Source organism: Phyllostomus hastatus, unplaced genomic scaffold, assembly GCF_019186645.2.
Source record: "Phyllostomus hastatus isolate PE091 unplaced genomic scaffold, TTU_PhHast_1.1 phas_scaffold_93, whole genome shotgun sequence".
Classification (NCBI taxonomy): Eukaryota; Metazoa; Chordata; class Mammalia; order Chiroptera; family Phyllostomidae; genus Phyllostomus; species Phyllostomus hastatus.
The window spans coordinates 15368789-15394969 of NW_025334042.1; the positions used below are offsets into that span (position 1 = coordinate 15368789).

A 26181-nucleotide genomic window follows, 5' to 3' on the forward strand; every position below is an offset into this window, starting at 1 on the left:
TGTATTTAGCACTGAGTTTGTAGCTCCCATATCTACAAGAAAGTCAACTAGCTTGTTCCCCACTGTCAGTTGTATCCAGAGCCCCTGTGGGGAAATAGAAATAGGTCAGGGGATGTCTGAGGGAGCCCCTGGGCCTCCTTATTTGTCATCAGACTCCTCTTCCTTTTTTCGCATTTCCTAGTTAGGGTTTTTATCCTCTTTAATTTTCCTTTTGAATTTTGGACATTACCTTCTCCGGTAGCCCTCCTCCTGGCCTCCTGGGCCTTCCCCTTTTCCTTTCAGGTTCCATCTCTCCTTCTGGTTTCCCCACCTTGTTTCTGTGGCCTGAGAGGGAGCATTCCTTAACATAATAAAGGCCATATACAAGAGACCTATAACCAACATCATACTCAATGAGCAAAAACTAAAAACTTTCCCACTAAGATGAGGAACAAGACAAGTTTGTCCACTTTCACCACTTCTATTCAACATAGTATTGAAATATTTAGCCATAACAATCAGACAAGAAAAGGAAATAAAAGGCATCCAAATTGGAAAAGAGGAAACAAAACTGTCATTGTTTTCAGATAACATGATAGTGTATATAGAAAATCCTATAGACTCTGTCAAAAAACTGCTCAACCTAATAAATTAATTTGGTAAAACAGCGGGATACAATGTCAATATTCAGAAATCAAAGGCATGTTTGTACACCAACAATGAAACATCAGAAACAGAAATCAAGGAAAAAAAATCTCATTTGATATAGTAACGAGAAAAATAAAATACCTAGGAATAAACCTAACCAAGGAGGTAAAAGACCTGTACTCAGAAAACTACACAACACTGAAGACAGAAATTAAGGAAGATACACAAAAAAATGGAAACACATATTGTATTCATGGATCACAAGAATTAACATCATAAAAATGTCCATACTACCCAAAGCAACTTATAGATTCAACACAATACCTACTAAAGTACCAATGGCATAATTCACAGATATAGAACAAACACTTCAAAAATTTATATGGAACCATAAACAACCCTAAATAGCTGCAGCAATTCTGAGAAAGAAGAGCAAAGAAGGAGGGATCATAATACCTGATATCAAACTGTATTAAAAGGCTACTGTAATCAAAACAGCCTGGTACTGGCATAAGAACAGACACATGGACCAATGGAACAGAATAGAGAGCCCAGAAATAAACTTAAGTCTCTATGGTCAGCTAATATTCAACAAAGGGGGCAACAAAATAAAATGGAATGCCCCAGCTCAGTGGATTGGGCATGGGCTGCGAACCAAAGCATCCCAGGTTCGATTCCCAGTCAGGGCACATGCCTGGGTTGCAGGCCATAGCCCCTAGCAACCACACATTGATGTTTCTCTCTCTCTCTCTTTCTCCCTCCCTTCCCTCTCTAAAAATAATTAAATGAAATCCTAAAAAAATAAAATAAAATGGAACAAATATAGCCTCTTCAACAAATGGTGTTGGGAGAGGTGGACAGCTACATGCAAAAAAAAAATGAAACTTGGTCACTAACTTACACCATACACAAAAATAAATTCAAGTTGGATGAAAAACTTAAATATAAGTCATGACACCATTAAAATCCTAGAGGAGAACATAGGCAGGAAAATCTCAGATATTCCATGCAGCAAAATTTTCACTGATATGTCCCCTAGAGCAACAGACATAAAGGAAAGAATAAACAAACAGGATCTCATCAAAATAAAAAGATTCTGCATGATGAAAGAAAACAGTATTAAAATGAAAAGAGAACCAACCATATGGGAAAACATATTTGCCAATGATACCTCAGACAAGGGCTTGATCTCCAAAATAAATAAAGAACTCTCATGACTCCACTCTAAGAAGACAAGCAACCCAATTAAAAGATGGGCAAAGGACTTGAACAGACACTTCTCCAAGGAGGACATACAAAGAGTCCAGAGACATATGAAAAGATGCTCAGTATCACTGGCCATCAGAGAGATGCAAATTAAAATACACAATGAGATACCATTTCACACTGGTCAGAAAGGCCATCATAAACAAAGCAACAAACAACAGGTGTTTGAGAGGTCATGGAGAAAAGGGAACCCTAGTGCACTGTTGGTGGGATTGCAGACTGGTACAACCACTATGGAAAACAGTATGGAATTTCCTCAGAAAACTAAAAATGGAACTAATTCCTTTTGACCTGGCAATTCCACTGCTAAGATTATATCCTAAGAACCTTGAAACACCAATTCAAAAGTACCTATGCACCCCAATGTTCATAGCAGCACAATTTACAATAGCCAAGTGTTGGAAACAACCTAACTACCCATCTGTAAATGAATGGGTCAAAAACCTGTGGTACATTTACACAATGGAATTCTACTCAGCAGAAAGAAAGAAGGAGCTCCTACCCTTTGTGACAGCATGAATGGAACTGGAGAGCATTATGCTAAGTGAAATAAGCCAGGCGGTGAGGGACAAATACCATATGATCTCACCTTTAACAGGAACCTAATCAACAAATCGAACAAGCAAGCAAAATATAACCAAAGATATTGAAAGTGAGAACAGGCTGACAGTGACCAGAAGGGACAGGGGAGGGGTAATGGGGGAAAAGGGTAAGGGTTTGCAGGAACAATTATAAAGGACACATGGGCAATAACAAGGCGGGAAGAAACAGGGGAAGGAGGTGGGAAGGGCTGGAGGAGTCAGGGGGAATTATTCTGCACTTGAACAACAATTTAAAAAATGTTAAAAAAACAAACAAACCCAAACACTGTGGCCTGTTTTAAATTCCTTGCTTCCTGGGCATTGTAAACTTTAAAGGCTCTGTCCACCAGCTGGGAGGGATTCATTGCTAATGCCTCATCTAAACATTGGTGTTTCCTTCTGATATATGGGACATTTGCCCAATAAAAATAATATTTACCATCCAGACATTTTCTGGTGCCTGTGAGTCAGCATCACTGGTCTTTCGATAAGTCTGACAGATCCTTTCTAAAAATTCAGAAGGATCTTCATTTGCTTTTTGTTGAAGGTCCTGTATCATATTCAGGTGCTTTTGCTTAGGCACCCCTTTCTTAAGCTCTTCCAATATGTACCTTTTGTAATAGTCTAAGAAGGTTAGGTTCCCACCATTTGGGTACCAGTTGGGCTCTGTCAAGGGAAATTAAGGTTGGGGGTCCCATTGGGATTCTATTGGTAGAGCTGTTGAGACCCTTCATTGGCCTTATTTATAACTAGCTGCCTTTCATCCACCATTAGCAGGATGTCAAGGAGAGTCTGTACAGCTGCCCAATTTGGATGATGAGCGGCAAAAATGAACGTGACACCCTGGCTGGTGTAGCTCAGTGGATTGAGCACAAGCTTGTGAACCAAAGAGTCGCTCATTCAATTCCCAGTCTCTAGGTCACATGGCTGGGTTGCAGGCCAGGTCCCCAGCACGGGGCATGCAAGAGACAACCACACATTCATGTTTATCTCCCCCTCTTTCTCCCTCCCTTCTCCACTCTCTAAAATAAATAAAATATAAAAAAATAAAAATATAAAAATGCTTAAAAATAAGACATTTCTAAAAACGAAGCAAATGATACGCTATAAAAACAAACTTGGATGCATGACTTCATTATTCCAAACGTGTGCTCACAAGCAAGTTTTAGTGTCTTAGCCTCTGCCAACCAGTACCACAAATAGTAGCCACCACACAGTGGCCCCCTAAAACTCAGGGTATCCTCACTCACTCTTAGTGTCCGTCTATCTCCTTCTCAGACCTTTTTCCTTCCACCAGCCAGGCATTTCAGGTGGCCGTTGACTTGAGCAGGAATGCAGAGGAATTCCCCAAGACTGGGAAATCCCCACAGTCCGCTCTTGGGGTCAACCTGCCACATGCCACTGGGACCAGAGCCCAAACCCTCTGGGACTTACCAAGGTCTACAGGGCCCCGTGTTAGGTTCCAAATCTGTTACCAAATGAAAGTGAGGTTTGGCTGCCAGCTGCTACCCATATAGGCAAATTCTGGAGGCATATGTTTGGTGAGAAAAGGAAAGGGGTCTTTTATTTTTATTTTTCTTAAGATTTCATTTATTTACTTTTAGAGAGAGGGGAAGAAAGGGAAAAAGAGAGGGAGGGAAACATCAATGTGTGAGAGAATCATCAATCAGTTGCCTCTCCCACACCCTCAACTGGGTACCTGGCCTGCAACCCAGGCATGTGCCCTGACCAGGATTCGAATTGGTGACCCTTTGATTTGCAGTCAATTCACTGAGCCACACCAGCCAGGGCTGCCTCTTTTAAACTCTGCTTTTGTGAATATTATTATTCTACACATCTCTGCAAGAGTTTCTTGTGGTGTATACACATGAGTGAAATTGCTGGGTCATGGGTAAAGACATTTTCAACTTCATTATGTAGTGCCAGACTATGACACTAATTCATACTCCCACCAGCAGCACATCAAAGTTCCAACTTTTTCTCACTGTTGCCAGCACTTTGTATAGTAAGACCATCTCACTTGTGCTGATCTGTTTGCAGAGTAATGATATCTCACTTTGATTTTAATTTTCAGTTTCCTCCTTACTTTTGTGGTTAAGCGTCTTTTCAAAGTGTATAGTTTATTTGTATTCCCTCATGCCATGAAATGCATAGTAAAATCTTTTGTCCAGTTTTCTATTGGATTGTCTGTGTTTTCAATTTGATTAATACTTCATTACATATTATGGATACTTGTCCTTTGAAGGGCATGTCTTACAAATGTCTCCTCTCATATGTAAGGTTTGTCTTTTTACTCTCTTTATAATAGTTTTTGATGAACCAAAGTTCTTAATTTTAATATAGAAAAACTTACCTTGTTCTTTATAGGTAATGCTTTTGATTTAGTGGTCATAAAGAGAGCTTCTCCTACTATCTTCCCAAAGATTCAGAGCTCTGCCTTGAACTTTCAGGTTTATAATACTCCTGGATTTGGTTTTTGTGAATAGTGAGGTATGGAGGTCAATATTTTTTCCTCGTGGACTTTTGGTTATTTTGGTGCCAGTCACTGTAAAGTCTGTCTGCGGTGCTCCTCGGTCCTATTACTCCCAGTCTCTGCGTATGCGAGTCTGTTTCTGGGCTCTTTGTGGCATTCTGTTAATCTGCTTATCTTTCTCTGCACCAGCTCCGCGCTGTTTTAATCACTATAGCTTTAGGTCTTGATCCCTGATAGGTAAGTTCTCCCAGGAATCAGTTTGTCAGAATCAACCAAAAATAATGTAGGATTTGACTGGGACTTTATTTTAATCTCCAGACCAATTTGAGGAGAACAGATATATTCTCAGTATTCACTCTGCCAGTCCATGCACTTGGGGAAATGATTAGCAGTGTAGAAAGCCATGTTCTCTAACCAACACAATTGTCATAAATCAATAATAACAAGAGCCTCATAAAACACCATACCTTTGGAAATTAAATAAGTAGTCCTTGATAACTGAAAAGTTAAAGAAGGAGTAAAAACTGTCTCTTTTCTTTTATGTAGGTCTTGTTAATGGCTACAAATAAAGTTTTATTGTTTTCTGTCCAGAGATCTTGCACAGTTTTGTTAGGTTTACTAGGCTCTTTTTTTATGCCTTTGTAAGTATCATTTTTTAGACTTTTCACTTTATAACTTTTGCTGGTATATAGAAATCTGATTGGGTTTTGCACAACAATTTTGTGTTTAGCAGACTCTTTAAAGTTTCTTTTAATTTGTTATGAAATAAAATATACACAAAAAACTCCATAAAACAGCCCTGGCTGGTGTGGCTCAGTGGATTGAGCACCAGCCTGTGAACCAAAATGTCGCTAGTTCGATACCCAGCCAGGGCACTTGCCTGGGTTGCAGGCCAGGTCCCTGTTGGGGGCGTACAAGAGGCAGCCAACTGATTTTTCTCTCTCACACTGATGTTTCTCTCCATCTATTTCTCCCTCCCTTCCCCTCTCTCTGAAAATAAAGAAATGAAATCTTTATTAAAAACTGCATAAAACACATGTATAGTTTCATGAGTTATTCTAAGGTGAAAGTCTTTGTAAATATCATTCAAGTAAAGAAATAGAAGTTTACCAGCCATTCCATAAAAGTTTACACATGTGCTCTGTTGCAGAGTCCAGAGCACCTTGTGCAGAGTACAGAGTGCAGAGTCCAAGAATCTTGTTCTTTCCCAGAGATAACCACTATCCTGACTTTTATACTCATCACTTACATCTCTCTATGGTTCGCAGCTCCCGAGGCACTATAGACTTCCTAAGACTCAGTCTTAGCATTCTTCTTTTATTTCACTTTTAAATAGGTGAAAATTTTAAACAGTTCCATTGAGATATAATTTACATGCCATAAAATTCATCATGATATGTGTGAAGTTTTATGACCTTTATTTAATTTATAGGTGTACAACCACCATGATAATCCACTTTAAATAATTTCCATTACACTCACAAGTTCCCTGCACCCATTTTCAGTTAAGCCCCACTTGCATCCCTAGGTACACTTTGATCTGCTTTCTTTATCAATTTTTTTCCTGGCATTTCATGTAAATAGAATAATAAAATATGTAGTCTCCTGCATCTGACTTCTTTCATTTCAAATAATTTTTAAATGTTTTTAATCCTCATCTGAGGATATATTTATTGATTTGAGAGAGAGAGAGAGAGAGAGAGAGAGAGAGAGAGAGAGAGAAGCACTAATCTGAGAGAGAAATCTTACAGCCCAGAGTTCTAGTGCCAAGAGAACAAGTCCCCATAACTTCTGACTGTAAGAACCAGTGGGGATTGTGGCTGAGTGAGACCCAGCTCTTCCTCTTAAAGGCTTGGACATGAACTTACTCAGATTCACTCCCTCTGAGCTCCAGCACTGGGGCAGCAGCTTGAAAGGCACCAGGGGCACACGGGAAAAACGGAATTGTCTTGTATTGGGGAGAGATGCGGGGGCAGCTTTCTGCCAGGCAAAAGTGCTGGAAGAGGCCACTGTTGCTTTTCTGAGACTTTGCTGCACGCCCCCCGATCTCACACACACACACACACACACACACACACACACAGCCAACAAGCGGTGCCGCCGTTTCTGAGACTCCATTAACCTGGCTCACACTCTTTGCCCCATCCTGGGGATTCCCTGAGACCCCGTCCCACCCAGCTCACAAGCCATTCCAAGCTGTTTCCAGTAGCTTTTCCATATAACTGGCCTCTCTTGCCTCATGCTTCAGATTTTCTTAAATTCTCTCAAGTAGCAACTGGCCTCTGAGTACCTCCTACCTCTTGCTAAGTGGCCCCAGGCCTGGCACTGGTGGCAGCCTGCCCTGGTTCACAGCTTGGCCTCTTCTGGCCATCTCCAATCCCAACACAGTAGCAGCCATCTGCAAATTACTCTGTATCTCGTGCTGAGTGGCCCGAGGCAGGGCATAGGTGGTGGCTGACTTTGCACCTCTCAGGAGACCCCAGGGCCAGTGCACCCCATGGACAACTTCAGACCACATCAGATTATAACCCTATCACCTTCACAAGCAGCACACTCAAGGGGGGGGGACTCAGTGAACACCAAAGCCCACTGAAGCAAGTCCTGCTCTGTAGGGTCAACTTCTGCACAGCAGCTCCTCTGCTGTAGTTGTAGCTGGTCCTCATAGACGATTGACCTAGGGGGTCAGTCCCTCCCAGTAATGCCAACAGCAACTAAGACTCAACTGCAACAGCTGTGCACACAGCCCACACAGGGGTACACCTGGAGTGCCAAGCTTGGGTGACTGGGGAGGCTGCACCACTGGGCCCTACAGGGCACCTACTACATAAGACCACTCTCCCAAGTCTGGGAGATGTAGCAGCCCTCCCTAACACTTAGAAACAAACATAGGGAAGCAGCCAAAATGTGGAGACAAAGAAACAGTTTCAAAATGAAAGAACAGAAGAAATCTCCAGGAAAAGAACTAAATAAAATGGAGGCAAGCAAACTACCAGATACACAGTCCAAAACAATGGTTATAAGGATGCTCAAGTGCCCTGGCTGGTGTGGCTCAGTGCATTGAGTGCTGGCCAGCAAACAAAAGGGTCGCTGGTTCGATTCACAGTCAGGGCACATGCCTGGGTTGCAGTTGGGTCCCCAGTTGGGGGCGTGCAAGAGGCAACTGATCAGTGTATATCTCACACATCGATGATTCTCTCCCTCCAAAAATAAATAAGTAAATAAAATCTGTTTTTAAAAAAGTATGCCCAGGAACTTAGTGAGAACTTCAACGACATGAAAAAGGACATAGAAACCATAAAAAATAACCAGTCAGAAATTAAGGATACATTGGCCCTGGCCAGGTTGCTCAGTTGGTTATAGAATCGTCCTGATGTACCAACTCTGGGACCCAATGTGTGGGTTCAATTCCTGGTTATGGCACATATGAAAATCAGCCAATAAATGCACAGGTAAGTAGAACAAGTCCATCTCCCTCTCAAATCAATTTTTTAAAATTTAAAAAAGAACAAGAAAAGAAATGATGAATACAATACTGAAATGAAGACTAATTTATAGGGAATCAACAGTAGAATAGATGATGCCAAGAATCAAATCAGTGATTTGGGACATAAGGAAGCAAAAAACACCCAATCATAACAACAAATAGAAAAAAAAAATCCAAAAAGAAGATGGTGTAAGGAGCCTCTGGGACAACTTTAAGCGTACCAACATTCACCTCATGGGGATGCCAGAAGAAGAGAGAGAGCAAGAAATTGAAAACCTGTTTGAAAAAATAATGACAGAAAACTTTCCTAATCTTTTGAAGGAAATAGGCATAGAAGTCCAGGAAGTGCAGAGAATCCCAAACAAAATAAATCCAAAGAGGACCACACCAAGATACACTATAATTAAAGTGCAAAAGGTTAAAAACAAAGAGAGAATCTTAAATGCAGCAAGAGAAAGGTAACTAGTTACCTACAAGGAAGCTCCCATAAGACTTCTAGTTGATTTCTCAAAAGAAACTTTGCAGGCTAGAAGGAAGTGGCAAGAAGTATTCAAAGTGATAAAAAGCAAGGACCTACAACCAAGATTACTCTAGCCAGCAAAGCTATCATTTAGAATTGAAGGACAGCTAAAGAGCTTGCCAGACAAGGAAAAAGTAAAGGAGTTCATCACCACCAAACCAGTATTACATGAAATGTTAAAGGGTCTTTTTAAGAAGAAGGAAAAAAATTAAAAATAAGAACAATAGCAATAAATACACATCTATCAACAATTGAATCTAAAAATCAAAGTAAATGAACAAGCAAAACAGGAACAGACTGATAGACAGAGAATATTTTGACAGTTGCCAGATGGGAGGGGGCTGAGAGGCGTGGGTGAAAAGTGAAGGATTTAGAAGTACAAATTCTGGTAGGTACAAAATGGTCATGGGAATGAAAAGTACAGCACAGGAAACATTGTCAGTGATATTCTAATAAGTGTGTATGGTATCAGATGGGTATGAGATTTATCGGAATGATCACTTAGTAAGTTATATAATGTCTAATTACTGGGGTTTACACCTGAAACTAATATAATATTGTATGTCAACTGTAATTGAAAAGTGGAAAAAGAGAGAGAGAGTTGCATCTGAATCACCAAATGTGTTACGAAATTCGAGTTTTGCTGCTTGGGCTGCATGGTTGTCACAGGGTAGTTTTATTGACTTGCAGCAAGTAAAGGAGACCAGATTCACATACAAAGCTCTGCCTCTCTGAAGAGAGGCTTAGCCATTGACAATATGGTCAATTACACATTGATATCTTCTTTGCAATTGGCTACACTTACCAGGGTGAGTTTCTGTAATGTTTACCTTGTTTACAGCTGGTCTGAGAAATACTGTGCTACATTTTAACATTTAGCAAGAATGGCATTTAGTAAGAATAGCCCAGACCAAAGATTTTCAACAGGCATGTGCCCCAAGAGGCACACTGGTGTGCCACAAGAATTTTTAGAGCATGCAGTACCTGACTATTTAGTCAGGGGCACTGACCTCTTTTCCCTTAGATTGTCAAATTTTAAAAAATGACAACAGTGAACACAATAATAGCCATCCAGCATGAATTAAAAGTATACCTAGTTTTTAAAGATTTTATTTATTTATTTTTTAGAGAGGGGAAGGGAGGGAGAAAGAAAGGGAGAGAAAAGTCAATGTGTGGTTGCCTCTCATGCGCCCCACCCTGGGGACCTGGCCAGCAACCCAGGCATGTGCCCTGACTGGGAATTGAACTGGTGACCCTTTAGTCTGCAGGCTGGCACTCAATCCATTGAGTTACACCAGACAGGGCAAAAGTATACCTATTTTTGTCAGATCGGCAAAAATATATTTTGTGTGTGTGCCACAGAGTTTTAGTGATTAGTTTATGTGTGCCATGAGTTGAAAAAGGTTGAAAATCGTTGGCTCAGACCCTTGAGGCCCTTGTCCTTTCTAACAGAATGGTAAGTCTTTCTTGCATAGTCTTGTTCTATTCATTGTAGGACATTTAGCTTAGCTGACACCTGCCCACCAATTGCCGGTAGCTTTGCCAGTCCTTGTGACCACCAAAAATGCCCCAAGTACTTCCAAAAGCCTGTGGAAGGTATTGTACTATCACCCGTGCAAAGCCAACACCCCCGCGCCACACTGTAAATCACATAATGCCCAGCAATAATCCTCTAGAGTGGTTTCTGTCATCTACAATGAACCCTAACCCACACACGCGCGCGCGCGCGCACACACACACACACACACACACAAGAAACTCGAACAAAAGACAAACCAAGATATCAAAGCTGATGATAAAAATTAACACCAATCAACGCCTACAATCCATGAGAAGGAGGCTGAGAACGCATAGGGCAGAGAATGGGGTTGGGGGCAGAGGGTTGAGATGCCGGGGTTCAGAAGCGAAGGGCTGGGGGCTGGTGGGGGAGGGCGTACAGGGAGAAGGACCTGCGGGCATCTACTTCGCATCCCCGCCTCCCCCCCCCCCCGCAATGTCCTCCGCTCCCACCAGAAGGCGCCCGCATTCCCCGCGCGTAGCCGAAGCTGAGCCCAGCGGCGCCGCGGTCAGAAGAGCCGGGCGGCGGCGTGAGCCCTCCTGGGCAAGTGGGACAGGGTGCAGGGGAGCCCTGGCTTTGTTCCTGGGGCTGGTTTCTCAACTCCGTTCGCCACCCTGGCAGAAAACGCCCAGAACGGCCCCAGCGCCTTTATCTACAAACCGCCGAGAATCGGAAGGCGAGCAGGGTCGAGCGCTCTGGGGAGGCAGGAGGATCCCGCACGCTCAAAGGCTGACGCGCGGCTCCCCCATCCGGCCGCCTCCAGCCCCATGAAGACCCCCAGGCCGGGGCTGAGAACCTTGAGCAGCCCGGATCAAAATCTTGCGGCGGCCTCAGAGCGTTAGACAGGTCAGTGCCCAGGCCGGGTGAGGACTGAGCTGGAGGTGGGAGGAGTCGCGCTCGCCGGGCTACTGTCCCCTAGCGCAACTGCCGGAGGCCACTCACCCGGTCACCTCCGCCCGGGGCACCTAGTAGCGCGGGAGTGATTCTGCATTTTCATGACAGGCAAGGTGTGGAGCCACCCGTTGTAGCACCCCCGGGGCCAGGTGATGTTCGGACCGAGGAACTGGGGGAGGGGGAACTGACTCGTGGGCTAGGAGGGCGGGGGGTGCGACAGGCTTGGGGACGTCCGCTGCTCTAATAAAGAGAAGCTCTTCTACTCATGCGCGGCCGCCTCGAAACCCCCGCAGCCAAAGGTCCCTCGCATCAAGATGCTGGGCCTCGGGTGTGAGAGAAAACCGGGATGCAGGAGAGGGCGAGGAGAAAGGAGGCTGGGAGACACAAGGCCCAGGGAGTGACGGGAGTGTGCGGAGTGGGGCGGGGGCAACCACCGGCTGTGTCAATCCTGGCGCGCAGAATGTGCAGAGCGCCCTGGGAAGCGTGGGCGGGGGCACCAAGGGTCTGCCGATGCCTTTCCTCGGCTCCTGTCTCACCCTGCCACGCCCTGCCGCCCACCCAGAATGCGGGTGGGCCGCAGGGCCCTCTGTGTGCTGGTTCTGCTGCTCGCCTGCGCCTCGCTGGGGCTCCTCTACGCAAGGACCCGGGACGCGCCGCACCTCCGGGTACCTCTTAATCTGTGGGCGCCCGCACAGGGCCCCCCCAGGCCAGAGTTGCCCGACCTCGCCCCCGAGCCCCGCTATGCCCACATCCGGGTCAGGATCAAGGAGCAAGTGGTGGGGTGAGTGCCAGGAGTGGCGGCGGCAGTGCGTCACTCCCTGGGGGGTGGGGGGAGCTCTTGTTTCCTCCACTGCCGAGTTCTGATGCCTGGGTTTTCTCCGCTGGTTGTGGGGGTGAAGTGGGAGGTGGAAGGAGCTACCGAGTCTTGGGTTGGGGGGAAATCTTCCCTCTCTGAACAATGTCATGGTGATGGGGAAGAGAGTGTGTCCAGTCGGAGGATGGCCCTGAAACACTTGCTGATGTCTTGATGGTGTCCACCTGAGAGGAGAGTCCAGATGCGGCCCCAATGGTGGCTAGGTGGACAACCCTGAAATCCTAGCGATCTGGCCCTGTTCTGCATCTCTGTGAAATCCAGATTTAGGGAATAGGTCCTCTTCTTCGTGGTCCCTCCTCCTGGGGACTCTTTGAAGAGCGGTGTTCAGGGGGACAGATACCGGGTGGGCAGGGCTGAAGGGGCAAGGTGTGGGGCGCCGAGTGACTGTTTCGTGGGATGGAGGGAGCTGTGCGGTCGGGCTCTGATGACCCTTCCTCCCCGCTGCAGGCTGCTGTCCGGAAACAACTGCAGTTGTGAGTCCAGTGCGGGGGGTCTTCGCCTCCCCTTCCAGAGGCAGGTCCAAGCCATTGACTTCACCAAGGCCTTTGACCCTGAGGATCTGAAGGCTGCCTCTGCCGTGAGGGAGCAGGAGTTCCAGGCCTTCCTGTCAAGGTAGCAGCGCGAAAGGAGAGCAGGACTCTGCAGTGGCAGAGCAGCGCGAGGCCTGGGGGTGGGTGCGACAGGAGGGAGAGCCCAGCCCCCGCTGACTCTGCCGGGCCCCCCCCGTTCTCCCTCTCCTCCACCGTCAGGAGCCACTCTGCTGCCGACCAGCTGCTAATCGCTCCTGCCAACTGCCCCCTACAATACCCCGTGCAGGGTGTGGAGGTACAGCCCCTCAGGAGCATCTTGGTGCCAGGTGGGGAAGAAATGTCCTAGGGGATGACCTAAGCCACTGTGGGAGTGGCAGATCCCAAGGTGGGGTGGGGAAGAATGAGGGAAGTTTGGAATGGGAACCAGGACGTCTGATGAAAGGGGGCTTGAGGTCTGGAGATGGGGGCAGAAGGGACTCTTGGGCTGCAGGAATTAGCTGGAGAGGTTTGGAGACAAGAATCTATTGTTTGCAGACTAACCAGAGGTTACGTGGATGCGGTAAGGCAGACCATATAAGAGCTACTGCTTTGATGGGAAGGAGATAAAAATGTGTTACTCTAGGCTACTTCCCACACTGTGCCCAGCTGCCCAACAACAGTGATGGGGGAGAGGTTCTGTGTTGTGTGTGGCAAAAGCGGGAAGAAGTCACCAAAGCTGTCTGTGATACTCGTCCTCCTTCCTCCCAGGGCTGAGTCTGCAGGCTGCTTCTGGTCAGGAGATATACCAGGTCAGAAGAAACAGGAGGGCAGGGAAGCCAAGTGGGCAGGATGCTGGGAGGGGAATATGGCTGCCAAAGGAGGGATGGAGGGTTCAGGGAGTTGAAAGGTAGGTCTGGGGCTAACGCCGCATTGTCCAATACCCTCTTCCAGGTGAACCTGACTGCCTCCTTGGGTACCTGGGACGTGGCAGGGGAAGTGACTGGAGTGACCCTCACAGGAGAGGGGCAACAAAATCTCACCCTCGCCAGCCCAGGGCTGGACCAACTCAATCGGCAGCTGCAGCTGGTTACTTACAGCAGCCAAAGCTACCAGGCAAACACAGCAGACACAGGTGCGAGGAGCTGGGTGAAGGCAGGGGCAGCCTAGGTGAACAGAGAGAACTCAGAGAGGCTGGAGTGGGCAAATGGCAGAGGGTGTGGGAGACACTGGGCAATGGCCAGAGCTGCCCAGTCACACAATGGGCATTTCAGCTAGGCCAGCAGGGCCAGGGAGGGAGAGAAGAGGCCTTTGTTCATCTGGGGCCAGAGCAGGCCAGAGGGAAATCTGAGCCTTGGATGTGTTCCCTCTTCAGGCCAACCATGGGGGCCCCAGGAAGTGACATGACCCAGGAGCCAGAAGACTCAAACTCCATTCCCAGCCCACCACTTCTACAGGGCAAAGGGCTTTATCTCCCAATGTTTGCACTTCTAGCAAAAGGGGCCTAACACAGCCCTCTTGCTTCTCTCCAAGGCTTGCTACACCAAACCTGCTCCCACTTTGGGACTTTGCACTTGCTGTTCCCTCTGCCTAGAATGCTCTTCCCCCAGATTTTCGTATGGCTGGCTCCTTCTTGTCTTTTGAATCTCAGCTCAAATGTCTCCTCTTCACTATCACATTACTTGTCTTATTTTCCATTCAATACTTAACAGTATATGAACTTTTTAAATTTACTTAACCCGGAACCAGACTGACTAGTTTCCTAGTCCAGCTTTGTTGCTTAGTTATTGTCTAAATGTGGCAAATTACTTCATTTCTCTGTGCTTTCTTTTTCTGTAGTAGGAATCTACTTACTAAGGCTATTGGGAGGATTAAATGAGTCCATATATTTAAGGTAATTTACAAGGTGCCTGGCCCATAGTAAATGCTCAGTAAAGGTTAGCTTTAATTAGATGTTTTCTTTCCTTTCTCCCACCATTAGAATGTAACTTCCGTGGAGGTAAGAACATTGTGTTCTTATCCTCCAGGGCCTAGAAGGGCTGAATAAACACTTAAATATTTATTTACTGAAAAGAGAATGTTGTTCCAGCCTTAAGAGCCACATCTCATGCCCTTTCTTCCCAGTCCGGTTCTCCACCGAGGGACATGAAGTGGCCTTCACCATCCGTATAAGGCACCCCCCCAACCCTCGGCTGTACCCACCTGGGTCTCTATCTCAGGGAGGTGAGGCTGGTGCACGCAGGGACATGGATGGAGCCCCGGTGGGGAGCAAGTTGGGAGAAGCCTGCACGGGAAAGATGCCTTTTTGCTCCTCACTATCCACTCTCCTTGTCTGCTCCCAACCCTGCCCCTCACTCCCAGCCCAGTACAACATTAGCGCTCTGGTCACCATTGCCACTAAGACCTTCCTTCGTTACAATCGGCTGCGGGCACTCATCGCCAGCATCCGCCGCTTCTACCCGACGGTCACTGTGGTCATCGCCGACGACAGCGACAAGCCAGAGATCATTAACGGTCCCCACATCGAGCACTATCTCATGCCTTTCGGCAAGGTGCGCAGCGAGCAAGTCTGAACCACACACCCGAAGGCACCGGGAGGGGGCGCGCGCGCTCAATCTGCGGTCTCCAGAGTGGTGATAACACTATTATCCGCCTCGAAATCACTGGGGTGCCAGTTAACGGAGAGGCTTCCGGAAGGAATGTAAGCTCTGTGAAAGGAGGAATCGTGTCTATCTTATTCCCGCTGCATTCTTAAAATGGTTCTTAGCACCTAGTGGGTGCGTGAGAAATAGTTGAATGAATGCACGCAGGAATTCAATGCATTCCAAGACTCTCCCCCAAAACACTAACTCAGAACCTCTGACAGTGGGAAATAGCATTTTTTACCTAGCTCCCCATTTAAAACAATTTGAAGTTTGGAGAGGGATACAGGCTGTTGAGAGGGGTCAAGAGTGAAAAGAAAAGGTGGCGGGGGTGGGGGTCGGGTTATGTCCTACCCCTACAGCTTCACCAACCATACATACCCTTAACCAGGGCTGGTTCGCAGGCCGGAACCTGGCTGTGTCCCAAGTGACCACCAAGTACGTGCTGTGGGTGGACGACGACTTCATATTCACTGCGCGGACGCGGCTGGAGAGGCTTGTAGACGTCCTGGAGCGGACGCCGCTGGACCTGGTAAGGGAAGGGCCGCGGGATGGGGCGGGGGGAGAAGGAGGGCCTCCAGGGCGTTAAGACCACGTTTGAGGAGAGGAGTCGAGAGCAACCAGCCCTGGGACAAGAGAGGATGAAGAAGAAGAGCCTAGGGGACTACCCGGGTCCTGAGGGGTAGAGCGGCAAAGGACGGGGCAGGGTAACCGCCCCGGGGCAGAGGGAGCACAGACCTACCCCCTTCCAGTCTCCGCCCCCTCTGGAGCCACCCTTCCACTCCCGGCAGGTGGGGGGCGCCGTGCGCGAGATCTCCGGCTTCGCCACCACCTACCGGCAGCTACTGACCGTGGAGCCCGGCGCGCCAGGCCGCGGGAACTGCCTCCGGCAAAGGCGCGGCTTCCACCACAAGCTCCTAGGCTTCCCAGGCTGTGTGGTCACTGACGGCGTGGTCAACTTCTTCCTCGCGCGCACAGACAAAGTGCGCGAGGTCGGCTTCGACCCTCGCCTCAGCCGTGTGGCGCACCTGGGTGAGTGGCTCCCCCTTCCGGCAGGGTACCCGTGGGCGCTGGGTGAGGCTCCACGCAAGGCGCCAAGGGCACCTACTACTCCTTCCTACCCGTGCCCACGGAGCCCACGGCTGCCACCCGGGGCCCCTAGAACAATTCTGCGATTTACTAAGACCTGCGCTGGAGCAAGAGATGGAGCTCTCACCTCCGGGCCTGCACACCTGCCAGGGTTGTGCAACCTGTGGTGGGCCAGCTGCATGCAGCCCCCTATGGCTGTGAATGCAGCCCAACAAACAGTCGTAAATTTACTTAAAACATTATGAGATTGTGTGTGTGTGTGATTACGTGTCCGACACCCCACGTTCACACCCAGCACAGCTGCTGGGTCCACCTTGAACTTCCCTACCACTGTCATGTCACCTCTGCTCCACGCCAAGCTACTTCCCCTGATGCTTAGAAATGGAGTCTTTGCATGTTCACCCTCCATATTCCAAATCTCAGTTTCCCCTAAAGGTTGGCCTGCACCCTCAAAGCCCTTCATTGTGTACTCCCCTTCCCTCCACCCCCAGAATTCTTCCTGGATGGACTTGGCTCCCTCCGGGTGGGCTCCTGCTCAGATGTCATTGTGGATCATGCATCCAAGTTGAAGCTGCCCTGGACAGCAAAGGATGCTGGGACAGAGACTTACGCCCGGTACCGTTACCCGGGATCACTGGACGAAAGTCAGGTGGCCAAACACCGCCTGCTTTTCTTCAAACACCGGCTGCAGTGCATGACGACGGAGTGATAGCCACTCAGGGCCTTCCAACTGTCCGGCCCAGCCTGCCTCCTTGTCCCTGACAGGAATTTCTAGCAAACCCCACCACCCAGTGACCACTCCACTGACTGTCCCTGATTCCCTTCTGGAGCTGATCCCAAATAGGGGCTTGTCTTGGTGACACTCCTCCTTTCTGTGAGTGCCCAGGGGCATGATGGAGCCATAACTCATCCCACAGCCAGTGCCAAGTCCTCCCCCCACCCCTTCTCAGAGAGGTTGGGGGTCACTTTCCAAGTGCCAAAGAGCCCAAAGGACTCTAAGAACCTAAAGTGGAAACGCTCACCTCCTGGGGATTGAGTTGGGGGGAAGCCCCCAACACATACTCCCAGGGCTGTGCCCCTCCCCCATCTCTGGATCCAGGACTGTGAACCGGCTGCAGCCCCACCCCCATGGAGAAAACGAATGGCTGGAGCTGTGGTGAGGGCTAGTGAACACACAGGTGAAAACCATTCTTGGTTGTGTCTCTGCAATGCTGTGGGCATGGAGGAAGGGGCACCAGGGGCCTGGATGCAGACACCCAGACTCACTTCATGAATCCCAGAGGCTCTCAGCTTCGTTTTATTAGTTACATTAAGCAAGGCAGCTCAGGGGCAAGGCCCTCCTCACACACACGTTGTTGAGCCCTCCATACTCCAAGTAACTGGGTCAGACCCATACCGTGCAAGTCTTCGGACCAGCGAGCTCCTGGAAAAGTGGGGGAACGTTTCAGGAATAGATGAAGTATCCCTCACTTCCTCATCCAGGATCTGGCAGTCCTCTGAGGGGAACACTACCACCTTTGGAATCTTTAGTTCCTCATTCTTCACCCATAGCTGGCGCCATTCTCTGTGGCTTAGACCTGATAAATTAACTCACCATTTCTTCCCTCCACCTCACTCCTCAGCCCCCTTCCCTAATCCCTCTGTAGCGTCCTCAGCCACTGACTCACACCTCCCTCGCTCATCCCAGCACCTCCTTGGTTCCATTCTCGTTGCTCCTGCCCCCTCACCAGTCTCGCCAGGGCATAGGCAGCTGCATCCTGGACACTCACAAACAGCTGCTCTGGGGTCACTCTGTCCAGGAGTCCTGCCTGGGTCAGTGTCCCCAGCACTGAGGCTGTGTGGAAAGGGGGTCCGGCTCTCAGGTTCTAAGTCCACACTGTCCTCTTCCCTCCCCAACGTGTCCAGTCATTTCCCTAGTCTCCAGGTCCCTCCACATGCCACACCTCTCACCATGACACTGAGCCAGGAGAAAGTGGATCCCAGCATCTCGGCATCTGCTGGCCAGCTGCGGAGGTGGGGCAGTGGGTTAAAGCCTACATCCGGTAGTACACGTGGGCTGATAAAGGGAGTCTCTCCTCAACCTACCCCCTCCCTCACCTGTACCACTTCTCTGGCCCCAGCAGCATCTGCAAAGGTGATACCACCACAGTCTAGGACCATTGCTCGGACAGGCTCAGCAACTAGGATGGGAGAAGGCAAGAGTACCCAGATGCTTCCATGGGTTATGCCCAAATCTCTCTCCTTGGCATGCCATCTCACCTGCGTCAGGTGGGCCGACTGTCTTTGGAGTCGCCTGTGGGTAGGAAAGGGCGGTCACAACTTGTGAGGCACAAGCATGAACATGCGCACCTCGAGCACAATAATCCCCCTCAGAAACCTTCCTGCTTCCCACTCCCAGAGGAACCACATTCCCCTCTGACCCTCACCTTGCCTCTTCGAAGCCCCAGATGCCACTCTAGCATACGGCGAAACTCCCCACGGGTCCCAAAGTAGAGAGGTGTTGGATAGCTGAGGATGCAGAGCCCTGGCACCTGGAGGAGCTAAGGGGTCAGAGGGTCAGAGAAACACCCAGGTCTAACCTTTCCTTCCTTCTCTGGCTGTGGCCCACCTACCTTGGGGCTCTCTTTGAGTGGCCGGTAGAGCTCCGTCCCCTCAGCCAGTCCAAGTGCCACACACTGCACCCTTGACAGGAAGCTGGGGTCAGATCCCCAGCCTGGTCCGGCTGCAAAGTCACCCCAAGCACTCTTTTGTCTCCCCTCCCTCATCTCGGCTCTCCTCATCTCTATTCCCACCTCTGGGTACGGCAGACCACAGTCATCATGGAGAAGACCACACCTATGGCCAGGCCCAGGTCCACACTCAGGGTCACTACAGCCAGCCATGTGACCATCCACACAGCCTGCAGGACACAGATGGGAATGAAATGCCCAGAAGAAATGCCAGGCCCTCACTGCTAAGGAAAAGGAGCCGGGGTGCAGTGACTGCCTGGGCAAGTGATGGGGAGGGCTGGCTCGGGAGGAGGCAGAAAGAAAGACATAAGGAAGGGACAGGATTGACCCAACAGTGGATACACACCAGATGTAGTGACCTCAGACCTTGCATCTCTTGGAGAGTCACAAATGTTCAGGTCTGAAAGGGTTCAACACCGACCCCCAACCTTGTCTTGGAGGGGAGGAATTAAGAGGTATGCGCGTCGGAGATGGGTGGATTGCAGAACTCAGGACCATGACACTTAGGCTTTGGTCCAGGACAGAGGCTGGGGATGCTGAAAGAGTGGGAGGGAGCAATCGGGGGTAATGCTGCCATTTCTCACAAAATCCATGCGGCTGATGCGCCATAGTTGTGGAAGTTCCCGCATCTGGAAGAACATCTGGCGCATGCTGGAGATGTTGATGCAGGCCAGGACAGCCTTGGGACAGAAGACACAAACTAGCCACCCCAATATCCTGGAATATAACCGCCCTTCCTGCCACCCCCACACTTTCTCTGCTCCTTACCTTGGGCAGATAGTAGAAGAAGGGTCCCAGCCACAGCAGCACGGATAGGACAACTACACAGGAGAAGAGGCCTGCCAGCTACAGGGAAGAATGGGTAGAAGCAAAGAAGGAAGGGAAACTCAGCCGCCTTCGTGTGGGAGGTGGTCTCCCTCTCCACTTGGCCTCATCTTCCTTGAAAACCTCTCTCCTCCTAAATCCCCTTCCGCACAAACATTTCTCTCTCTTCCATGGGCTTCTTGCTATTCTGCCATTCACACCTTCCCTTCACTTTCCCACAATTAAATGCCTCACTCACTAGTCTCCCCTCGATGTAGTCAACTTGTCTATTTTTTAAAGCCGCTTAAAAGTCACTTAAGAGCCTCCATCTTAAAAGCCACTGTGGGAATTACCCTACAAACAGGCTAACCACATGCTTAGTGCACTGACAAAGTAACGGAAACCAAAAATATAAAAATACTAGCAGGGACTTTGATATGTGATATTTCTTTTTAAAAGAAAAGGTCCTTACGAAAGAAAATCAGAATTTTGTCTCTTAAATTTATTTTACAATTTAGCGTTATTTTTACTTTGAATTACACACGGGGCACCGTAAACTGTCTCCATGCTTCCAGTTTACAAAGGTCTTAATGGAACTTCGTTCTCTTCTTTCTCTCCCATCTAGATAATCCCATCCCCCACTCACCCTCCCTCAGAGTCTGGCCTCCTCTGTATAGCTCCCATCTGTTTCTCTACCACTGCCACCACCGGCACCTGAACGTCCCCCCTTTCCTTCCATGGATGCACCCAAGGATGCACTCTTACCTGTGTGTTCCCACCAGCATCCACCAGGAGGCTGGTGGTGGCCAACGTGGCCGAGTTGGGAAAGCAAGAGAAGAGGGAGGAGATGAGGTTGGAGGCACCATGCGCCAAGAGCTCCTGGGGATACAGTGAGATGAAGAGAGAGACAAAGCCATGGGGGATAACATAGGGGGTTGTCTCCCGAATGAGGTTGGAGTCCCCAGTTGGAGTCACACCTGGTTGGCGTCAATAGTGTAGCTATTCTTGTCTGCATAGATGGAGGCCAGGGAGGCAGACACAGCAAAAGTAACCAGTGCGATGGGCAGTGAATCATCCAGAACCCTGGGTAGCTCAGCCAGGTTGGGGAAGAGAGGCTGGGGAAATCTGGAGGGACAGGGGTCCATGGTAAGAACGTGCTGGGTATAAGGATTATAGGAAAGATGGAGAAAAAAGAGTGGAGCAGGACAAAAGGTGTCGGGTGGGAGGGGTGTGGTAAGAGAAAGCTTGCATCCTCTCACCCTCTCTTACCCTCCAGGCAGCAGCCCCACTATCTGGATGTTGTATCTCTCGTCCAGGGAAGAGGTGAAGCAGAGCACGGAGGCCAAAAGCACCTGGGAAAGACGGCATGAGAGGAAATGGGCCCCCTGGCAGAGGCTAGAAGGGCTCAACATGAGAGAGGATCAACACACAGGATCAGGTGGTTGCCGGAGCCTAGCACCTGGGAGAGCTGGGATGTGTTCGGGGTGGGTGCTTGACAATGGATTCAGTGTGAAGGAGAGTGGGGATGAAAAGAAGAGTGACACCTCCCTGGGGCTGTGGAGAGAGATGGATGGGAGGAGAAGGGGGGCTCCTAGGAGGGAGGGATTGGGTATCAGGAGGCAAAACAGAGCCATTCTAAGTAGGGAAGCTTGGCTATGCCTGGAGATAGATAGGGTACCTGTGGAGACGTGGGACGTTTATTTGTTGGGGGAGAGAGAGAAATGTAGATGTGGGTGGAGAGGAAAATAAACTGGATTACAGTGAAGGGTCAGGAGAAAAGAGAGAAGGACGTGGATGTGCTGCGCCGAGCGACACCGCGCGGGAGCGCTATGAGGAGGAGGAAGGCGTTCTAAGAGGTGCAGAGGAGACTCCACCACAGAAGTGGAAACGTGTGTGGGAGGGATTCCGGAGGAGTCAAAGTATTCTTGGAAGAAGCCTAGAAAATAATTTTGCCGTGTATAATGCGCACTTTTTGCCCAAAATTTTTAGGGAAAAATAAGGATGCGCGTTGTACATGGGTTTAATGAGTACATACCATGGGTGCGCATTATACAGGGCAAAACACAGGGTATATGCGTAAGCAGGACCTCTCGGCTGTGACCTCTCTTTACTCCGCTAGAGGGCGGTAACGGCCAGCTCCTACAGGATAGGCAAGGTCTGCGGGGCGCAGGAGCCATCCTCACCATGACGATTTCCCCTGGGATCGGGGTGGGTAGCTTGTCTCGAAACCTCACGTTCAATTCCTTGACTGGCACGAGGAGCGCCAGGCTGAGTGCAGAGATGGTCAGCTCGGCCGGATTGCTCCGGGGCAGCGCGGTCAGCACAGCGGCCAGCGTCTGCGGGCAGGGCCGGTGAGCCGAGGGCCCAGAGCCAGGGGCGACTGCCCCCAGCGCGGACCTAGCAGATCTAGGCAAGGCCTGCTCTCCCACCTCCACGGCGACCCTCGTTCAGCCTCCTGGTTCTCACCTCCTTTCCCCCGCCCCCGCCCCCACCCCGTCACACACTGTCCATCCGCTTGTCTTCCCTTCCTTGTCGGGTTGCCCTCTTCCCGGGACTGCTAGAAGCCTCTTTTCCGCTGTTCTCCACTCCCACCTTAAAGAGAGCGAAGCAGCCGATCTGGCGAGGGAGGGGCAACCCCAAAAGGCTGGGCAGTTGGGACACGAGCACGTGCAGCGCGGCCCCGCTGGTCAGCGCTTTAACCACTGGCTCTGACAGAAAGGTGGACAGGACGCCGAGCTGCAGCGCGAACATCCCCAGCTGCCGGGAAGAAGATGCGCAGTCACCACCGGAGGAGCAGACCAGTTGCAGCGCAGTGCGCCGCCTTCTTCGCGCACTTCTCCTGCCAAGACCTGCGAGCGGCAGACGCATCCCACCCTTTCCTCTGGCCCGATTCCCCCGGGCGCCCAGCGGGGATCCCCCAGGATCCTCCCTCACCATCAACGCCCCGCTCCCGAAGGCCAAGGCCGCAGCCGCCTCGACGCGCTGAGCGTCCAGCTGTTCCCTCTCGGTTACGCTCAAGTTTCCCCCGAGGGGTTCGGGCACTAGCTGCTCCACGGCCGAGCCCGTCATGAGGCTGAGTACGGCGAACGTTCCTAGGACCAGAGGGCAAACGTAGAAATGACCAGTTGTGCTGTCCGGGGCACAGCGACAGCCCAGGCTGTGCGCTTGCTGCCGGTGTGTGGGCATCAGACCTCGCTCCCGCGGAAGGCAGCTGCTCAGGCGAAACCCGCAGGGCTCGGCCGGCGCAGAAGCCGGGCGCCCGTGGTGAGGGAGGTTAGCAGGGGGCACCAGCCGGCAAAAACAGGCCCCAGACTGAATCTCTGCCTCTTCGTGCGGACGCCCCGCGGACTGCGTGCCCCTTTGGGTGACTGCGCATCTCTTCTCCCCTCTTCCAAGTCCCAGAATTTTAAGCAAATTTCATGGGGAGAAAAGTCCCAGTAAATTGCCACCTCCTCGCACCCCCAACAAGCATTGCCTGGGTCAGAGGGTCAGGCAAGGGCGTGGTGGTGAGTAAGGGGAAAGGGCTAGAGGGCTTACAAGAACAGAAGCCTCAAATTCCAGTCTATTTTCACCCCACAGACAAGGATAGATGTCACTGGGTCACTCACCTGTGGACAGGTGTCTTCCAGTGCCCAACAAGGTGTAGATAAGGACGGGAAAGAAAGACGTGTAGAGGCCGAACACTGGGGGCACGGAGGTCAAGAGGGCAAAAGCCATGCCTGGGGGAGAAGTGGGATGAAAGTTCCGTTGCGGTGGAGGGGTGGAGGGTGCCGGCTTCAGAACTCGGCCGGACACGGATTTGCGCCCCTTCCCACACTGTCAGAGGCTGGCGAGGAGACGCTAAACCTCGTCTCAGGAGGGAACCGAGGGGTTAACGGGCCTGGTGGGAGGTCGCTGGGTGGTCAGGGGCACAAATCCGTGTCCGGCCGAGTGCTGGGGGGCAGGGGTTGTGCCTCTCTCCAGTTCGCTGAGCCGGAAAGTGGCCAAGACTTCTCGCCGGACTGCGCAGATGAGGGGATCTGGGGGTGGGGATCTGATGGAGCTCCATAGTCCTTCCCCAGAACCTGGCCTCAGGTCCCCGACTCCGAACCTCAGCCACACAAACCCAGCACCTCGCTCCCGGGGTCCCAGCCCACCTCGCTTCCCCGAAGCCCTCTAGAGCTTGCGGCCCTGGCGGGTTGGTGTGGGGGCCGCTCACCCTGGGGCACGTGAACGATGCCCACAGTCACTCCAGCCACCGCATCCCCGAGCAGCCAGGCCCTCCAACGGTAGCGGGGCAGCCAGCGCAGTGGGGGCAGCCGCGCCAGCAACAGGCGCCACGCCCCCGGTCCGGAACAGGCGCGGGCCCGCCGCTTCCACCGTCTGCACAGCCCGGACCAGCGGGGCTCCTCCAGTAGCTCCCTCTCCTGCTCGGCGCCCCCGAAGAGCTGCTGGAACCGGGCCTCGGTGAGAGGTTCCCTGAGCTCGGCACCCAGAGGGGACTTAAGGTCGGAGGCCTCTCCTGGCCTCGAGCAGGTCCTGGCGCCCAGTAGCCCACTCATTTTGCTCTTAGCAACCTCCAACTACGCCCAGGCTTAAATACTCCTCCACCCGCTAGCCCTGGGTCCCGCCTCTCTGAAGCAGGGTCCAATCCGGCCCCGGAGGGCGCCCTCTGTTGGGGACCCTCTACAAGCAGGACAGTGCTGCTTGAGGAGGGGGTGTCTCAGGCGTTTCCTCAGATGTCCTAGGCGAGATCGCACGCTCTGGAACCTGCTACAGGGGTGGCTGTGGAAAGGTTTAGGGACCAGAGGGATAGCCCAAAAGGCAAGCGCACCCGCAACACCCAACTCTGACTTTTTTCCACTTCTAAGCCTTTTCACTCTCTGCCTCTTCACCCTGAGTTCCCTTTGAATCTACACTTTGGGAGAACACAGAAGCTGGCTCCTCTCGGGTTACAGGTCATTCTTAGAGACACTGCATTCCCTGCCTAAGCAAGAAAATTCAAAGGATTTTAGCCCCAGTCCCTCCGTCTTCTGGACCCAAATCCTCTTGGAGCACAGATTGCCCCCAAGAGAGTGTAATGAGGTCTGTCGGCCTCTTTAGTTTCACAAACAGCTGAGATGAGAAGCAGCTACTTGTGTTGGGATGACAGAGAACCATCACCCCACATGTCCGGGGGAGAGCCTGGGCCTAAATTCTCAGTTGAGGGCCTCAGGAAAAATACAGAACTGATAGGAAAGTTTTATTTTATTTCTTAGAAACCAAAAAACCTGAAACACCATTTATTACATTCAAGTGCAATTCACAAATTAGGCACTCAAAAGCACATTTGTGGTTAAATTAAGTACAATTTGTTGCCCACCCACCCACCTCATGGCACCTGTGGTCCCTAAAGAGATACAGAGGTTCTGAGCTCCCAAATCCTACTGTTTGCCCCATCCCCTCCTCCACTCACAAGAATCTCAGCACCCCTCCCCATCACCTTCTGGTCCCCGTCCCTGACCCCAAAGTCCTGGGGGTAGGGTACAGTGAGGGTGGGTCTCCCCTCTTCAATTCCTTCTATTGTTCCCCAGAAGGCTTATCTGGGCTGTACGTCCTGTCCCCCTCCCAAAAGGTCCCTCCCCCCATTGTCAGACAAAGGGACCTCAGGCCCACAGGGAGGCTCCAGCTCCTCCTCACCCCCACCTCCACCCCAGCAGTCTATTGTCTGCTGAGGAAGCCCAAGTACACGTGACTAGGCCCAGGGGACAAATGGACAAAGTGGGCACACTGAGGACCAAGGACCCAGGACAGGGAATCTGGACATTGGTCTCTGCACATTTGGCTTTTTGTCCCAGGGGCTATCCCAGAAGTTGGGAGGGGTGAAGACCCCTTTGGACTCTACACTCTTGGGTCTATGGCTTGAAGAGGAATTCATTCCTGCTCAGCATGGATGTGCCTCATGACTTCCTAGGCAGCAAAAATAAGGAGATCCAGAGCCAGAAGGGGCCATAGTACTCAGCATCCTCTCTACCGTCTCATTCTCCCTCAGCTGAACATGGAGGCCTCTGAAGGAAAGGTACATTGGGCATTTGGTGCTTTAGAATCTGGGTGTTTGGGGAATGGTAGGAAGTCAGGCTGCTGTGGGCTTTCCGTGGGGTCTAGAACAGAGGCCA

The 26181-nt window shown here is 50.6% G+C and overlaps 2 protein-coding genes across 3 annotated transcripts; one reads left to right on the forward strand and one right to left on the reverse strand.

The window, feature by feature from the left end:
• The first annotated feature begins 10995 nt into the window (after window positions 1-10995).
• Window positions 10996-17685, forward strand: B4GALNT1 (beta-1,4-N-acetyl-galactosaminyltransferase 1). The gene is made up of 11 exons (XM_045829882.1): window positions 10996-11355; window positions 11966-12184; window positions 12725-12889; window positions 13027-13133; window positions 13555-13595; window positions 13738-13918; window positions 14908-15006; window positions 15145-15335; window positions 15817-15957; window positions 16217-16457; window positions 17006-17685. The coding sequence occupies exons 2-11, from the start codon at window positions 11967-11969 to the stop codon at window positions 17221-17223; spliced, it is 1602 nt and encodes a 533-aa protein (XP_045685838.1). The 5' UTR covers window positions 10996-11355; window position 11966; the 3' UTR covers window positions 17224-17685.
• Window positions 17686-17784: 99 nt separating this feature from the next.
• Window positions 17785-24588, reverse strand: LOC123812943 (solute carrier family 26 member 10-like). 2 transcript variants are annotated; one of them, XM_045829881.1, is made up of 18 exons: window positions 24246-24588; window positions 23656-23766; window positions 22982-23139; window positions 22640-22804; window positions 22231-22383; window positions 21317-21399; window positions 21025-21172; window positions 20813-20926; window positions 20012-20089; window positions 19828-19923; window positions 19307-19413; window positions 19127-19196; window positions 18941-19054; window positions 18774-18807; window positions 18612-18694; window positions 18465-18519; window positions 18242-18348; window positions 17785-17937 (listed from the first exon to the last, which is right to left on the reverse strand). In XM_045829881.1, the coding sequence occupies exons 1-18, from the start codon at window positions 24586-24588 to the stop codon at window positions 17899-17901; spliced, it is 2058 nt and encodes a 685-aa protein (XP_045685837.1). In that variant the 3' UTR covers window positions 17785-17898. The 2 variants fall into 2 exon arrangements, with proteins under 2 accessions (XP_045685837.1, XP_045685836.1); XM_045829880.1 differs by having other exon boundaries at window positions 18458-18519.
• Window positions 24589-26181: the final 1593 nt, after the last annotated feature.

Excerpts from the sequence above, each read along its gene's own strand:
- B4GALNT1 (XM_045829882.1), top strand. The coding sequence starts at position 11,967 with ATGCGGGTGGGCCGCAGGGCCCTCTGTGTGCTGGTTCTGCTGCTCGCC. Across the intron at positions 12,890-13,026 it reads TTCCAGGCCTTCCTGTCAAG|GAGCCACTCTGCTGCCGACC; the intron begins GTAGCAGCGCGA and ends CTCCACCGTCAG. Across the intron at positions 13,919-14,907 it reads GGCAAACACAGCAGACACAG|TCCGGTTCTCCACCGAGGGA; the intron begins GTGCGAGGAGCT and ends CTTTCTTCCCAG.
- LOC123812943 (XM_045829880.1), bottom strand. The coding sequence starts at position 24,588 with ATGAGTGGGCTACTGGGCGCCAGGACCTGCTCGAGGCCAGGAGAGGCC. Across the intron at positions 23,767-24,245 it reads CATCGTTCACGTGCCCCAGG|GCATGGCTTTTGCCCTCTTG; the intron begins GTGAGCGGCCCC and ends CTTCTCCCCCAG. Across the intron at positions 19,055-19,126 it reads CACTCAAAGAGAGCCCCAAG|CTCCTCCAGGTGCCAGGGCT; the intron begins GTAGGTGGGCCA and ends CTGACCCCTTAG.